Raw genomic sequence first — 17,571 nt, forward strand, 5'->3', positions numbered from 1 at the left:
ATAATTGAAAATTACTTTCTGGTAGCAATAGCAGTTGCAGATGAAAGGAATTAGAAGGGAAAATCTGCAAATGCTCTCAGCATGGACTTTCTTCATCCTGCTGAGCAGCTGCTAAGCACTGCTGGCTGAAGCAGTGAGTTGTTGGACAGAGGCCTAAAGTTGTATTTGATATCATTTAGAGTGTCTTTTCACAGATGAATATTCTTTGTAATCCTCAAGGTAACCCAGAGCAATGTATAGTGCTAAAAAATTAAGGGAACACTTGAGCAATTTTTTAACTTTGACTTTTGTGACGTTTGGTGGGATTTTGAATCCAGTCTTCAAAGGGTTGAGGATTATAGTTTCCAGTGAACGTTATTATATCATTTTGCCCTCATAAATTACATAGCTGGGCTGAGACCTGACCTACTGTACTTGTGTTACAAAGGCTCTTTAGTTATCTGAATGCTGGGTAGATAGAAAAGAAATACAGCAGCAACACAGTTTTCTTTTCTCCCTGCGTCCTCGTGCTACATTCACATAATTTCAGGCAGATGCTGTACAGCTTTTGAAGAATCAAATATTTATTTTTATTTTATTGCATGAAAGGACAAGATCACGATGGTAAAGTACAGGCTGAATCCAGAAGAGAAAAAGAACATACTATACTGTTAACAGAACTTAGGCTTTTGCAAGCGTCTGGACAGACAGCATGCTAACACAAAGCTCGCCAAGAACCCAGAGTGATATTAAAGCCAAGTGTCCCAACCCTGAGAAGTCAGGGTTGAAGCTTGAATTCTCTCTGCTGGTTCATGTTTTTGTGTCGATCACTTTGAATTCTTTTTGTCCATTTTTCCTTGTGTTGTCAGCTTTGTATTCATATGTAAGCACTAAAAGAAAGATCCTCTATGTGTCCTCTTTGGGATGATGACGTTTGTGTTGGTGTGTCGGACTGTAGCTTAAGGTTACAATTGTTAACTGGTAATTATTAGACAACGCATTTCAGGTCATTTTACAAAGTAACAAGAACGCAATGTAATGATTAGTGTAACATAATTACTTTCTCCGGGTAATTAAGTAACATATTGCATTCGATTCAAAGAAAGTAACAAGTGTAATACATTGTCTTTTTTTGAATAACAACTCCAACAGTCGACTTAATCAGCTATTTTCTAAGGCACCCTCAGTTCCCAAAACCAAACAAGCACCAAGCTGAAGGTTAAAAACAGTTCAAATTCTTTTAACTGCAATAAGGTCATCAGTATACATTTTCTGACAGGTGTCTGCATCCCTTCCATCCAGAAAAAAAAGAGGTAGACGGGTATAAACTGTTAGCAGTTAGCGAGCAAGGTAGAAAGTGAACATCTAAAATTATTCTGGTTGAGGTTATTAAAAACCATAAATGTACCAAAATGTCTTAGACAGATCAAGCCAAGCAAAAAACAAACGACGTTTGGAACATAATAATGTGCCACTGGATTATCATAGCGGTATCACAATCAATCAATCTGCTAAGGTCTAAGTGCTGTAAACGTTATAATCAGATGGTAAGCACACGTAATCGGATGAGAAAGTAAGAGGCAGACATTAATAATGAATATGTTGCTGCATGTTTTGTTTTATTTTCTATCAAAAAAGCATGCTCTTGACTCTTCTTTCTACACTAACATGTTATTCTTTTTCAGAGAGTTAGCCTAAAGATGTGCTATACTTGAACAGCACTAATAAAAATATATATAGAATAATGAGTGAATTATTGTTAAAGGACTTGTGTCTATTCAGAAAAAAATGAAATACTAAAAAGCATGTGAGCCATCTTAACAGAACAGGGCCCAGACACGGGGTTGATACATGGTTACTTTACAAGCTGCTTAGATTTTAAAAGAAATTCGTCCTTTTCCTGTGTGCAGTGTTAAAAATGTAGGCGGTCACACACATTCTGCTGCATTTAATTGTGTTAATGTTGTAACTGGACCTGGAGCATAACTATAAATAATTTGGGCACTGAAATTACATTATGAATCAACTCTATCTTCGTGTGCATACATAATTCAGCGCAAGTTTCCAAAATCAGCACGTGTGTCCCCGACTCAGTGTAATTCAATATGCATTTAGGCATTTTCCCTTTAGAGTACATTTCAGCTTCCTGGACCGATCCACGATCAGAGCGCCTTATTCCCTCCGTCACATCAACAACTACGACGTCCATTTGTATCAGTTACACTCCACGTCCTCCGCGTGCTTATTCAGACACGTGGAAGTCAATTAAGTCTAATCGCTGGTAAATTACACAGCACTTACACGCCGGTTACCATCTACGTAGCGAGGAAGTCTCGTTGAAGGTTATCACATCAAGGTCATTAACCATTATGAGATAAGAGTCGTGCAGGTAAAGAAGGGATGAGCGGGAGAGTGGCGACTGCTGTATCAAACTCTCGTGGATAAAGGCATTTCGAGATAATGACACGTACACGCCAGGATTTGATCGTGCATATCATAATGCTGTGCAGATGAGGTCAGTGTGGGAAAATGAGAGGCCACGGAGTTTAACCAATTTAACGTCACAAGCCTGTGTATAATAATACTTATCATCTTTTCAGTTCTGTTCACTTGCTGCAATGGCTAAACTGTAATTTTCTGTTGTTGATCAGGTGTTTTTTAGATGGAGAACCAAGGATTTTTGTGAGGAATATCCTGAAGTAAACATTCAAGGGTTGCGTGTAATGTGTATCCCTGGTGGAAAGAAGGTATGCACGGCTTCATCCTATATGGTGCATTTTAAAATTCATGACATTAATTAGCACCTAAAACTGTGCATGTGTGTGGAACACTGCTTAAGCTGCAAATGTGTTCATGCCCAGTATGTGGTACTATATGTGAGTAATTACCTTGATTGCTCACTCCCCCCGTGTATATTTTTAATATATTTTTCCTCATCAGCTTTTAATAGTGCTCTTCAAGTGTCTCCATTTTCTTCCTCTTCCTCTCTCTTCCCAGCCTTCACTTATTTGTGTGTGCGTGTATGTGTGTGTGTGTCTTTCAGTATGCCAGCAAGTGTACATGTACATAAAAACAGCTGTGAAGCTGTACATTATTGTTCTGTCACTTATCACTGAACCCATCCCTAAAATTGTTCCATATAAAAATGACTATTGATTTTGATTCATAATTTCCTCAGTGTGCCAATGGCAACAAAAGGCTCCTAACAGTGCTCATCTCTAGTTTAGACGTGGTCTTCTGGAGTGTTTGTGTATGTGCGTGTGTGCGCGCACGTCTCCTACCTGTTTATCAGTGAGGGCATATAAGTACTGATGATCTGGGCTGAAGAGCAAATCTCGCAGGATCGGGCTCCCGTTGCTCACCACAACATTTTCATACAACACGGCAGGCTGGGAAATGGAGTTCACCAGTATCTGTAAGAGAACAGAGGAAAACGGTAAAGCCACGCTTATAATGCAGTCATAGATGATCGTTTTACAACTGTGTGAAAAAGAGAAGCCGCGATGCTCGTCTTTGTTGCTACAAAAACGAATCCAAAGAGCTCACAGTTTTTAGTCAAGTGTAGAAATAAAAAAGTTCAGCATCTCAATCAAAGTTGCACATTCTGATTAGATGCAACGGAAGCTATTCATGGCGAGGTGGCGCCCAGAAACCTTAGAAAGTAAATAATACTTTGCAAATTTAAGAGACTACGGGAGAAATAACTATTGGCAATGAACGACTGAAGAGACTACCAGTGACAGTGATGAATACTGTTGATTGGCGTATGACTTAAAACCGTGGTCATTAGAAGAACACCTCGGCAAATGGAGCCAACAATGTCTCCTCGCGATCAGCTGACAGCTCCAATGCAATGAACGAATGTTTACGTGCCTTTAGGGTTACGATTGGAGTTGTCACAAATGATCACTTTGACCTCACAGGATTAAGCCTGTGAGTCATTACTGAGGACAACCCTTAACTGTGTTAACTGTAATGTGTACAGTTTTGTATATGTATGTGCATATTTGCATGTACATTAAATGCTATATACTCTTACATGTCTTACAATTCTTTTTTTTTAAATGTTTTCTTTCTATTTTAATTATTTTATTATATTATCCCTCTGTTCAGCACTTTGGCCGACACTTGATGTCTTTTAAATGTGCTATATAAATAAAGATGACTTGACTTGACTTGAACTCTACGCTTGGCAATCTTTGGTTCATCCAAGTTTCTAAGCCTTTCTCCATAATATAGGGTTGGTGTAGGCCTCAGCAATGATAGGTTAGACCTGATGGGGTTAAAGGATGTGCCTTTGCGCATCTATAGAGTGCTTCCAGCTTCCAGCTGCTATTTCTAAGTTGATGTATGGAACATGTGTGACTCCACCAAGTACCCCAAACTCCAAACATAAACTCCTGCCTCAAACTGACCCAATGTTCATGTTGAGAAGCATCACCATCGATGAGACCTAACAACAGTTCAAAAGTCCACAAAGTCAAACCCAAAAGTAAGCACATCAGGTTAGAAGTGCAACCAGGACAATGTTTTTTCTCCTCAACATTAACAGGGTTGTGCACCATCAAATTATCCCCCAGGGTCAAATCATTAATGTAGACATCTACCGTACCATCCTGATATAACTCCCTGCGACTTCCTGTCCTATAATTCATTTGCTGTTTGCTGTTTTGACACATGCAGGAGCTCCAATGAGCGTCAAAGAAGAAGAAGTATACGTTTTCAGACTGGGGGCAATCTAACAGTAGTGCAACACTGCCCAGACAAATGACCTTGAAGAAGACGTCATGTTCAGGATGGTTTTGACAATCTGACTATTTGACTATATCGTGCAACGCTATTATTCATTTTCTCATCCAATACGTGGAAATTAAAATGATGCATTCACTTCCACCTCATGTAACCGCAGCCTTTTCATCTAGTGAAACACTTCAGAGGTTTCCTTAAAATGTTGCCATCAGGCGAAAAAATGCTACTAAAAGCGACAGATTACAATTGAAGTATCTTTATTTCAAACTTGCAATTCTAATATTTGTTATGTTGCCACTGTACTCAGGGTGTACCAACAACATGCAGCTATATGATGGTTCTTTGGTTGCCGGTGTTTAGTCTCCTGACAAAATTACAGAGTTATGAGGGTCACTCCTCCTGCAGCAGCAAGTAAATCTTTTTCAGCTTCCCTCTTTCCTTCTATGTCTGGATCTTTCTCTTTCTAATTTCCGAGCCTCCATCTGCTCATCGATCACCTGACAGAAGTATAGTCTGCTGAAACTTTTTCTGTTTCTCTCCACTCGCTCCACCAGCTCTCTCTGTCTTTCTCTCTTTTTTTTTTTGATTTCTTTCTCCTCCTCCTCAGTCTCAACAGTCTCTGTGGTTATTATCTGCCAAATCACTACCAGAGTTTCCTTAATCTTTCTCTGAACAGAAGGTTCATTAACAGACAGGCTGTCATCGCTGTATGTGCTTTTGATGCTTAAGAGGAGGAAGCGGCTTTGGTTAAAAGTCAAGTGCTCTGGTAAATCAGCTTTGAGGAGATACTCAGTGGGATAAAAGTAGACTGAAACGGGAAATAAGAGGTAAGTCTACAGCAGTGAGAAACTGTTTTCTTGCCTAATTTTGGCGAAGCAAGTGGAATGCTATCTGCATAAGAAGCGACCTGTGTAGCAGACTGTGTCTGAGAGTTGTGATCTGATCAGAGAAATTGCAAATTGCATAACTTTTGTTGACTTTTAAAGAGCCTTCTCCCCGCTTGTGCTATTGTTGTTCTGTGTGAAGGAGGTGCATCGCACTAGTTACTGTGCAAAGGTCATTTGTTTCAGCAGCCCCCACCACCCCTGCGTCGCACCCACACGATAACGCACTAACACAAACAGACACACAAACCGTAACTTTTATTGACATCGAGCGAGCGTGGCCTTTCGTCCGCTTGTTTTTCTGGCTCTGATGATTTTCGCTCTCTCTCCCTGTCTCTTTCTGTGTGTCAACAACGGTGTAGGAAAGCACACAGTCGCACACTCGCACATTTGCACGCAGACACGGTAAGGAAAAGAGAGAGAAAGCTTATTTGATGATTCTAAAACTGCTACTCGTCCTAGGCTGCGGGATCATTCCTGATGAGCAAAGAACCGTGGCGGAACGGGGAGGGGGCAAGAGCAAAGAGCGTGCTCTGCCCTACAGCTCGGGGCAGAGGGCAGTTGGAGTGGGATTCAGGTCAGCTGGCACAGAGGAGACCGCAAACGGAAACAAGTGACTGTAGATTCTCATCGAGTCTACCAGCCCGCAGGTTCTTTTGCTCTTCTTCCGTGACCTTTGCACTCGGGAAGTTACTGTGTTCAAACAGAGACTCCATGCTGATGAAGTGGCAGCACTTAAAACCCTACAATAATCTTCCTCTGCACATTACATGGATCACTCTGCTGCACAGGTTCATGTAGAACTGATAAGAGTGGCGAGCTATTTTACAGGAGCTTCTCTAACATGGCATGTGCATACCTACATACGCATAAATTTTCTTTTCAGTGTCATCTGTGCTCAACTAAATAAATAAATAAAAGCAACACCGGGGGCATCTGGAGTTCCTTTATGGTCCTGTTTTGTCCAGTTTCTCACTTTCTGGAACTTATTATAACAGCGAGCCCCAGCTATAAGATAAAAGCAGCGTTCCTCTTAGAAAAAAAAGAAAAAGCTCCTACCTGTTTTCAAAGGCACTTATTAAATATGCTTTTACAACCACTCCCAGGATGATTATAAAAAAAAGCAACCCATAAAGCCTACTGCTTTGATGTTACTGACAGCTTATGAGTCATTAAAACAGACTGTGTAAGTGTGTCTGTGTGGTTTTTTACTGATTAGTTTACCTCTTTAGAACGAGACAATCATGCATATTTTTAAAAATCTTGCTCAGCGGTGCCATTCACCGACGCATTAATTGCTGCTATTTGCATTCTAATTATCCACCAATCAATTTGTTTTAATGCATTAAAAAAAGAAAGAATAAAGTGGCATATCAATGCGGCGACTCAAAGTGTAGCTGAAGGGCCGTGCGGAGCGGGGATTGCTGCACTGCTCAGAGGTCCATTTATATTCCAAGCATGCAGTTAATGCTCTTTTCTCAGGTGATGTACATTGAAGAAGCTGGAACAGGTTGCGCGTCGCGGTTAAGGACAGCACAATAAGACATACATCATGTCTTCGACCTTTCCGATGAGGGATGGTCTCTTTATTTTGGGTTCTGAATGGAAGTTAAAGGTGACTTTTCCTGATGAGTTTGCAGCCCACGTGCTGACTTTGGTGGCACATCCGCTACTTTTCCATCCCTTCGTGTTCCACTCTCAGACCTCAGTGTCTCTCTCTGTCCTCCTGGGATTAGACTCATTACCAAACCAATGGCGATATTAAGGACATTGTAACCCTTAAATGCACACAAACACTGCTCAGGTAGACAAAAAATACACACACTAATATTTAGAGCGTGCAAGTGAATGTCAGCGGCAGTTGTCGGTGCCATCTGAGGCCATTACAAGTGAAAGTGATTCATGATCAGATTCCAGCAGCTGCTGCTATGGTTAAAGTACCTGCCACTCACAACATCTTCACTGTGAAAAATGATGCGTGTTCAGAGTTTGATAAAAGAGTTTCTTTGGCTTCAAAGCGGATTGTTTTACTGAGCTCACCTCAGCTTACAAGGCCTGAACGTGTGACGTGGATTTATGATGTCACGAGCTAATGAAACATTTACAGAGCTGAGATGTGCAAATTTGAAAACTGAACCTGGTTCTTCCTGTTAAAAGGGAGTTTTTCCTTCTCACTGTCACCAAGTGCTCACTCTGATTGTTGGGTTTGCTCTGTATTATTGTAGGATCTTTACCTTGGTATGATCTTCAAACGAGCCTGAAGGGGAATGTTAAGCCTCATTTGGGTTCAGGCTGAACAACCTTTTTGGTTTCTGCTACAGGAAAACAAATGTGACTCTTTGAAACATGGTATGAAAATGTCAAAGCCTCATGCTTTTGTGACTGATCCACAAGGTTTTGTCTCCTATAACAGTGTCATACTTTTCTCAATTTTCAATTTCAGCGGGAGACAAAAAAAATCCAATTGCTAACAAAGGTCCTCTCCTTGAAGATCTCTGTCTCAATTTGTGTAACAACCTATAGCCAGATGTGGCAGACAAAGAGTCTCGTAGGAAATGAATCAAAGTTTTCAAGTCTTACATTTTAAATATTTAGCTAATAGTTAAAATGCCAGAGTAGAAATATCCGTTATACGGGTGATACCGTTAGCACTGCTCCCTCACAGCAAGAAGTGGGTATCTAGTGGTGTTATGCTAATTGATGATACTAATATAGGGGACTTCTTGCAGTCATGGATCCGTACAGTCTTTGTTGGTGTTGTCCAGCACAGTGTCATGCCAAAGCGTGACAACAGACCTGCTGCTGCACTGTCACATTTTCAGTGCCTTGCCTTTAATACTCTCTGCCTGCAGAGCGGGAGATATCACAACACCACTACTATGTTCCACTCCGCAATAATTTGTCAGTGTCACATTTTGCTTCGCAAAGGTATGGTAATGGAGGTTTGTTCAACAAATATATTCAACAGTCTTCTGAGTGAGCATACAGCAAACGATTTCACTGAATGCAGAACTTTAAAGCTTTCAGCATCCGACACCACCTAAAGCTTCAACTACCCATAGCTACGGGAGTGTTAACAGGCTCCTATCATTCAAAGTGTTTGTAATTTAGTTTGCTTAGACCAGATGAATGTAAGTATAATCTTTCATTTCAGTTTTAGATTTTATAATCAGCTCTAAAGGGAAATATGTTTAATTGCTTCATGTTTTCTGGTCTGCTTTTTCAGAAGGTTTTCATTGAAACTAGATGCCTGCAGTTGTAAGACAACACTGTGAGGGCAGCGAGAGTGAACCGAAACAGTAAAGGTTGCAAGTCCACAAAATCCTGAGAGTTTGTTTTTTGTTGTTCTCTCTTACAGGCAGATTAAGCCTGATGTCATATCATTAGCTGAAATAAAGACAACTAGCTGGTAACATTTTCCTGCATATTTTGATCTGTGAACCGTTTGTCAATTATTTAACGTGCTTGTGACGTCGGTCCTTTTCACAGATTACACTGTCATACTGTAGCTTTGAGAGGTCAAATGCATTAAACTTGAGAAAACACCAGCAAAGAGAAAAAGGCAGCAAAAGCACTCAAAACACAAAGGAAGTGATATAAATTTCCAATTTAATTCAATTCAATTGTATTTACATATAGCACCAAATCACAAGAGCAGTAACCTCAAAGTGCTTTATATTGTAACCTGCAATAATACAGCAACAACAATAACAATCAAATGTCCCCCTATGAGCAAGCACTTGGCGACGGTGGGAAGGAAAAACTTCCTTTTAGCAGGAAGAAACCTCCAGCAGAACCAGGGAGGGGAAGCAATTTGTTAGCATTAATAGAAAATATTTATTGACAGTATTATACAAATATTCTCCCTGACAAAAGCGATAAATCCTCTGCTTCTTTAAAGCGTGTCTTAGTGCAGTCCTTGCACACTTTGGCTTCTGTCACTTCTGTGCAGCTGTTCCATCAAATTATTGTCTCTCCAAAAATACTTCTGTTGTGTTTTGTGAGTTTTTCTTTCGGAGCTTTTGCAGCATTTTGTTTTATTTCCATTGTGCTTTCATCCATTTCTATTGTGTTCTGTGCTTTTGCAGTGTTTTTCTATTTCCTGGTGTTTTCCTAAATTGCAGTGCATTTGGCCTCACAGGGCCACCGTACCATGAGGGTTAAATATTTGATTGATTAGCACCAGGTTCGATCAATCAACAAACTGTTCTACCTGTTAATATTTTTTTAATAGCCATCAAAACTATAATCACCCAAATTGGGCAAGCTGCTACACGTTACCGTTTTGTAGCACAAGAGGAGATGCACCCACAGACTGGCTTCGGTTTGAGATGTGATGGAGACAGATAGCGCAGGGTGAAGGTGGGAGGTGTAGCGCAACAGAGAGAGGGACGCTCAGTGTGTGCGCATGCAAGTGTGTCAGGAGTGTGTAGAGGAGGACAAGGTAATAAAAGTGAACAAAGGGGAGTAATGAGGTTTGGCTGGAGTACTGCAGTGATTAATACCATGCTGGGTTCAAACACCGGTCACACCTTTGGGTCAGGTTGACTGGGAGAACACAATCACACGCTATCAATTATTCCTGTCTTCCTGTTCTCTGACCCATCTTTCATTTATTTAAAACTTCCTTTACTCTTCTTTTTTTCTTCCAGTCACTTCCTTTCCTCCATCTTCCAATTCCTTTCTCCTCCATTACTTACTTATTCCTGCTAATATTTTTCCTTGCCTCGCTTCTTTCTTCGTTCACCATACCCTGTCATTCATTTCTTCACTTCATTTCATTCCCATATCTCTCCCTCCTCACCCTGCTTCCTTCAGCTTCCTTCCCCGCTGCTTTTTGAGATTTCTCCTCTCCTTCTTTTCTCTGATTCAGGCCTTCCCCTTGTCCTTTCGGTTCCCCCACAGACACAGACCTCTCTCTCTCTCAACTGTGTGTCTGTGCAGGCGCCGGTTTGTGTCCAGACATGGCAGTGCCCTGTCCAACCTCAGCTGTTAAACATCTAGCTAATTATATGGTTGGACAAAGGCAAAGGAAGAGGAAGAAAAGGGAGAAAGGGAATCAGAGATGGGGGTGGAGGGGGCGAAAAGAGCTCAGTAACACTGTTAGCATTTCTCGCTGAAACCGAAGTCACAACGGTGCGGCGAGGACAAGCCGTAACCCACTGTCCTAAATGTTTAAGTCTCCCTTTGATGGCGCATGGAACAGAGAGAAGAGTAAAAGGCATTTCCTTAATGAAATCTACAGCAGTGAACGTGTGTGTATGTGTGAAACAGCTCCTCATTGTATTCATGATCCCTAATGAAATTGATTTTGGGCTCATCTGCTGAGAGGTTGGCCTACACACACACACACACACACACACACACACACACACACACACACACACACACACACAGAAAGACACACAAGCACACTAATAACTCTGACACCAAGGTTCTCTTTGCAAAAGAACTGCCAGCAGTCAGTGAGAGTTTGAGAAAATACTGTCAAAAAAATACAATAAAAGTAAGAAAATGAGGGATGAACTCGAGCTGGCGGGACGGATGCATACAGCAGTTGTCTCAGTTATGGAATACGTATGTGTCTGTCTGTGTGTGCGTGTCTGTGTGTGTCTGACCCTGGCTGGAGGGCATTCAACATATCACAGCACACCTGCTGACTAAACAGTCTACGTCTAGGTCTCTCTCGCGCTCTCTCTCCCACACACACACACACACACACACACACACACACACACGAGTGTGCACACAGCTTGGTAGAGTCACATAAGCGAGACAGGTTACTCGGAGTGAAATTAATCATCGTTCTTTTGTCGCACCACTGCTCTCACAACAGGAGTCCGGGCCCCAGGTGACACACACACGTGCACGCACACACAGCCACACACACAAAGAGTGACAGCCAGACAGCTGGTTGGTGACAGCATGCCACTATGAAGCTGTTTTGCTAACAGCTAACATTAGTTGGCTCTGGTTAAAAGAGAACAAACAGTGCCGAGGTGCGGTCAAGAGAACGTACAGTAGACACCGAGCGTCTTGATTTCAGTCCAATACACAATTTTTTAATTAATTTTTTAAAAAATATTAATGTGCTGTCAAATCACTTTAAATTAGAACAAAGGCCAAATGATTACGCGTAACTTTAAATTGTGGCTGGATAAAAAGGTTTGGAGGCTGATCGTGCTTCCTTGAACACTAGCACGTTTGTTGCTTCAAAATAACGGACACACGTTTTTCTCTCTTTTGATGCTTTCAACTTTGGAGAAAACTCCCCAAAAAATCTCAGAGAAGATTATTTTAAATGCCTTTCAATGGATTCCTTTAAAATGGTGAAGAGCCCTCTTAAACCACTGTCTGCTTTCTCTTATTTCATCTTTAAAGCCCAGGCATTTCCAAAAAGTGGCTCCACCCAGACACTCCATCAGCCCTTTTTTTTTTTTTAAAATGCCCACCGTTTCACCTAATATTGAACTGAGCATTCTCTTCCTGCCTGTGATAGTTGCATTATTTTAATCCAGATCAAAGGCGAAGCTTCTAAAATTTTAAATCTGTAAATGTAAAATTACTTCTCACTCTAAAAAAAAGAAAAAAAGTGTGTTAACGTTAACGTTTAACCAGGAAGTGACACTGTTAAGATGCAGAATCTATTTTGGGAGTGTCCTGGGTCCAGATACACTACATGGACAAAAGTATTAGATTAAAAATCTAATTTCCAAGACAGAGCTGACATCAGTACAATATCTAAGTCAGTATATAATACAATACCAGAGACTTTAACCTGTCAGAGACTGACAGAGAATTCCTGGATACCATGTGATGTGTAAAGTTGGGACCCATGGTAAACATTTGCTGAATAACTATTTCCATGTATTGAAGCAGCATACGCAGCACTAAGTGCTTTTGATTGGAGTCCGCTAAGGCATTATGGACAGCCCCATTGAAATCAGTGTCATGAATTGCACTGATATATTACTTCAAGTCAAACTAATACAGTTTGATAATGAAAAAAATCAAACACTCCTTTTGCCAATAACTTAAAGGCAGAGAGCAGACGGGCCTGTGTAGGTCAAACTTTGGGACCCTCGTGTCGTGAAACAAAACACAGGTTTTTTTTTTTATCAGCTGTGCAGATAGTTTAACAGCAAAAAAGGGGAAAAACTTTATAACTTCGGCTACATTTCTCTATTATGTGTGTATAGCTATGCTTATGCATAGCTGTGTAGTTTTAACATTTGTTAAAACTTTGCTTGTTCCGGTCATCTGGACAGAAAAGTAGGTTAGGGACATAAAAGCTGAATTGTTTAATTGAGTATTTAGGACATCCTGACTGAGATAAGTGAGACTGAAGTAAAATAGGATTTCTAAAAATAGGTACTATACCTGGAAAACCAAATTGGGAAAATTCCGTCTTAATTTGAGACCCAGTTTTTGTAATACGTTCCCTGACCTTCATGTGACAGTTAAGGTTTGTCTGTCGAAATTCACCTTTGTCAATACTGTGATGGCTCCAGAACTCATTAGCGTGGTGACTAAATCCAAAAAAGTGTGATCCACCTTCTAAAGAAAGAAAAAAAAAGTTTGGAACAAATTAAATCATGCAACAACTCAAAATTTAGAGCTGATTCGGAGCACCGAAATGCTCTGTGCTGGCACTTGTTTTGAGCAGCGGGGTAGCATTTTCGCTTTAATCTGCCACTACTTGCCATAAGTTGACAGGGGTGGCTAAGTAAGCAAGACCAATTAGATACTGTCACACTAAAAATAATAAAATAATAAAAAAAGGTTTTAACCTGACAACAGTTTGAATTATACTGAGTTTACGGTTGTACCCCGAAACCTTGGCACGGGTTATTAGCACTTATAGCACTGTGAGGATTTCTCATGGAGACTGCAGGCCGCTGGGAGCGTCAAAATGTCACCATATCCCTTTGACTTACATCCCAGATGGGGATCGCGTGCTATAAAGTGACACTTTATGACCAGGAGATACTAAGAGGAGATGTCTCTTTCCATTCAAGGACCACACAGATAAGAAGACTTTTTTGTCTGCTGTCTTGACTTCATTTTAAACTTCCTCCCTCAATAACATCATCTGACTGCTCTTGTAGCGAGGCAGAAATAAGCAAATAAATTATAAACGCAACAAAAAAAAAAAAGAAATCACCTGTAACTGAACTTAATCTAGCCTCATATTAAGCCTCATTTCTTTAAAACAAGTGAACAATTCTGCTAGTGGGGGTCTATAAAAGAGCCCTTAATTCAGGGATGAGTGTCATTATTATGAAACAAGGTGGAATAATGCAAATCACTCAACTGGCATGAAAAAAGACAGCATATTCGCTTAGACTGTCAATATGACTCGATTTGCATTGAAATCGCGTGGAATCACCTTGACAATGGCACTTTAAGACAAATTAAGTGACTGGCTAGGACTGTTTTTTGGAAGATTTCTCTTCCCTCACCTCTCCCATCCCTATGTGCCATGGCACCTCTGGAAGGGCTTCTGACATCACTGGGTCTGGCTGTGGCTGGCTTGTAACAGTGTGGTTTGGACCCACTGCTGAAATGTGGGTAAGGCAGACTGTTTCATATGCTTTCTGTATATGAGTAGAAATGCAATCATACAATGCTTCTAAATATTCATATCATGCCAAATCACAACAGTAACCTCAGGTTGATTTATACTGTAAGGGAAAGACCCTATAATAATACAGAGAAAGCCAACACTCAGAAAACCCAGTATGAGCAAGCACTTGTCAACAGTAGGAAGGAAAATCTCCCTTTTAACAGGAAGAAATTCCCAGCATCCATCTGGCACGACTGGATGGAGTTGAACCAGCGTATTCACGTTGCCTGAGTTCCAACAGAAGTGAGTGAACTGAATGCCGTCAGCTTACATACGCCACCTAATGCTGCCTCGAATGCCACGACTCAACAGTTCATACAATAACATGACTTAACAAGTGATATGAGTGGCATCTTCAGTACCTTTTGACTGTCACTAAGGAAACATTTGGAGTGTAGTTGATACAAAGGATAGCTCCTAGTATTTCTACCCGTCTGGGGATGCCCTCCACAAAAGCATGTGAGACTGAGGACTTCAAGGTGAAACCATGAGCTCGGGTCGATGGAGAGGAGGACGATGAGGCCAGAGAATGCATTCTTGCACCAAATATAACTGCTGGCCCTGAGCTATTGTTTTCACACTCCCACCATAATAGTTTTATCTTGACAGCTCCGAGATGAGGACAAGTGAGGACAAATCTTCATCTCTACAGCTCCATCGGTGATGTGTGTTTGTGAGTCTGTATTTGCATCGACGCAGCGTTTCACTTCTGATTTGGCACCACCGTCCCTCTCGCTCTCTCCTCAGAGCTTTAGAAACAATTTCTTTTCCCTTTTTTTTGTTTCCCTCTGCCTTTCTCTATCCATCTGTCCCTCTCTCATCCCACGCTCTCTTGTCACACTCCCTCCCTCTCTTTTGCTTCCCCTCCCTTGATGTACCAGCTCAGCTGACACACATGAGCAGCCAAGCAGAACACACCGGTGTATAGCGCAGCCTAGCAGTATGTGTAGGTGCCACTGTGTGTACGTTCGCATATATGCGTGTGTGTGCTGCCCTGCAGTGAGTAGTGAAACTACTGCTAAACTACATCAATTTGTCAAGAGCAGAGGGGTGTGGGCCTTGAGGACCGCTGCTCCACCGTCTGCAAGGTAAACAGACGAGTACGGATTTAAAAGAAAAGTATTTTAAGGCTATAAATTCCAACTGAAACTACATGTAAACTTTTTTTTACGTACACAAAAACACATTTATGTTTCCTTTGGATCAGCCTGACTGGAGCAAACACCAGGAGGATGGGACACTTCATCACTGCCACTCCTTCAGTGTGTGTGTGCCTATGTTGACTTTGACAAAGAGCGGTCAAGACCTCACTGTTGACGGTGTGTTTTATGTGCGTTGGAGTGCGTGTGTGTGTAAACAGAAGCCTGCCCCACCTCGAGAACGCAACGCCTCATTATCAAAGGGGGAGTGCGTATAAATTATCAGCTTCTGGCCCCGAATGAACTAAATAAAGAAAACAATGTCACAGCGCGGTCACGGGGCGAACGTCTACTGAACAAATGATAAATGTCTCTCTCGTTCTGTTTGCTCTCCTCTTCTGGCCTGTTGCCACGGCGATTAATTCTGGGATGCGCACACACAGAAAAAAGAGAGTGAGAGAAAGAAGGAGAGATGGGAATGACACATTTTGGACGGCATTGCTTCAAAAGCATCACGCTTATCACAGCTACACACACACAGACGCGATTAATCCAATACCCCCCGAGCACTGTCTCACTCACAAACACACACATACATGAATTCCCATGCAGCCACACCCAAAGTTACAGGTGAGTGTACGTGAAGGTGTGTGTCTGTTCGGAATTTTTAAAGGGGGTTCCTTGTGAGGTGACGGTGCATTAAGAAGAAGCAATTAAAGTGAAAGAAGAGGCGTGAATTATTAATTTGTGCCGGTAAGATAATAAAAAATGCAGGACAATATTCAAAAACAAAGTGACCTTCTTTCCTACTCTGTAATCCATCTCTGACACAGCAGCTTTCACACTCAGTTTTGATACAAAGCTTTCCCTCCTATCTCCCTCCCCCCCCCCCCCCCGTCCTCATCTTCTCCCTTTCTCACTCGGAGTGACAGCGAATCATCAAACTTACTTTAGCTGGCCTTAAATAGGATAAGAGGTGTGGGAAACCAGCAGTGACACACAGATCACCAGTGATCACATCTGCTGTCGCTGGGAAAACTGGCTTAATGAGACTTGTAAGCGCTGGCAGAATCATTTTGGAGAGGTCCTGGACAGAGACTGTATATAAAAGAAGAAATACGTCCCTGGTGTGTTTAGCCTCTCAATTGCTAGGTTCAATTTTTATTCATCATATTGCAATGTTCTTTTGTAAACTACAGAAGCATTTAGAGTAAAACAGACCTTGTGTGTATCGAGTCACTAACACATGTGTGTGTGCAAAGTCAGGAAACATCACTCCTCCCTAAGGTATCATACACCTCAGCTGGAGGATAACCTGCTGCCAAACACTTCCTGTATAACACAGTACAGCAAAGAGAGTTACAGTCCTGGGATTTGATGTTGTGGAAGTTGGAAGTTATCACTTTCTAACAACTGTAATGCACTGAGTATTATTTTAAAAATGTAAAAATGCACTGAGTAATGCACTCAAGTGTTGTGATAATATCATATCATAGGTGGCTGGTGATTCCCACCTCTACAGATTGAATGCATTTGATGGTTACTGGCATATCCACATGCCTAGCTTGAGTTTATGCTTTTCTGTTATTAACGATTGGTCACAGTCTACACAGCAAATTCAAAAGTGTTAAATGTTTTGGTGTTAGTAGTCTTAGAGTTAATTTTACTCTAAGTAGAGTCACATTCTTTTAATGTAACTCTGAGGTGTAAAATGATAGTAGTTAAAATCGAGTGTTAAAAATTAGTGTTTCTATTTCAAATCTGGAGGTGTTACAATGGAAACATTAACTCTTGACCTCTTAACTCTGAACTCCTACAGGGGATACGACACTAATAGAGTAAATTCACAGACTCCGCCCCCAGCACGGCTCCAATCGAAGCTGAAGTGAAGCCGTTTCAGAACATTTTGCTCTACATATTTGAGTTGTTTGCCATGCTTGGCAAGTCATTTTTTCAAAGATTGTTTCAATTATTATTATTAGCTTTTACTTCTGTGGCTCTTTGGAGTTGAGACAAAGCTGTGTGAAAGGCATTAGCCGTGTTGCTCGCTGATAGCATAATATTCTGTTTTAGCTAGCTAAAAGGTATTGTTTGCGGGCAAATACCACAGCCTTGAAAAAAAGCTTGCATGTGAATTTTCAGTTAAATTTTTTGGTCAAATACACCTAAAACAATGTCTAGAATGTGAAATGTT

At 41.1% G+C, this 17,571-nt stretch overlaps 1 protein-coding gene across 3 annotated transcripts in view; it reads right to left on the bottom strand.

Annotated features, from left to right (window-relative positions):
* Positions 1-17,571, bottom strand: part of LOC146494956 (plexin-A1-like) — a 306,263-nt gene that overhangs the window by 157,788 nt on the left and 130,904 nt on the right. For all 3 annotated transcript variants that reach the window (XM_085145283.1, XM_085145280.1, XM_085145281.1), the window contains exon 4: positions 3,261-3,392. In XM_085145283.1, the coding sequence (XP_085001409.1) occupies positions 3,261-3,392 (132 nt within the window). The remainder of the gene's footprint in view (positions 1-3,260; positions 3,393-17,571) is intronic.

Source organism: Neolamprologus multifasciatus, chromosome 20, assembly GCF_963576455.1.
Source record: "Neolamprologus multifasciatus chromosome 20, fNeoMul1.2, whole genome shotgun sequence".
NCBI lineage: Eukaryota > Metazoa > Chordata > Actinopteri > Cichliformes > Cichlidae > Neolamprologus > Neolamprologus multifasciatus.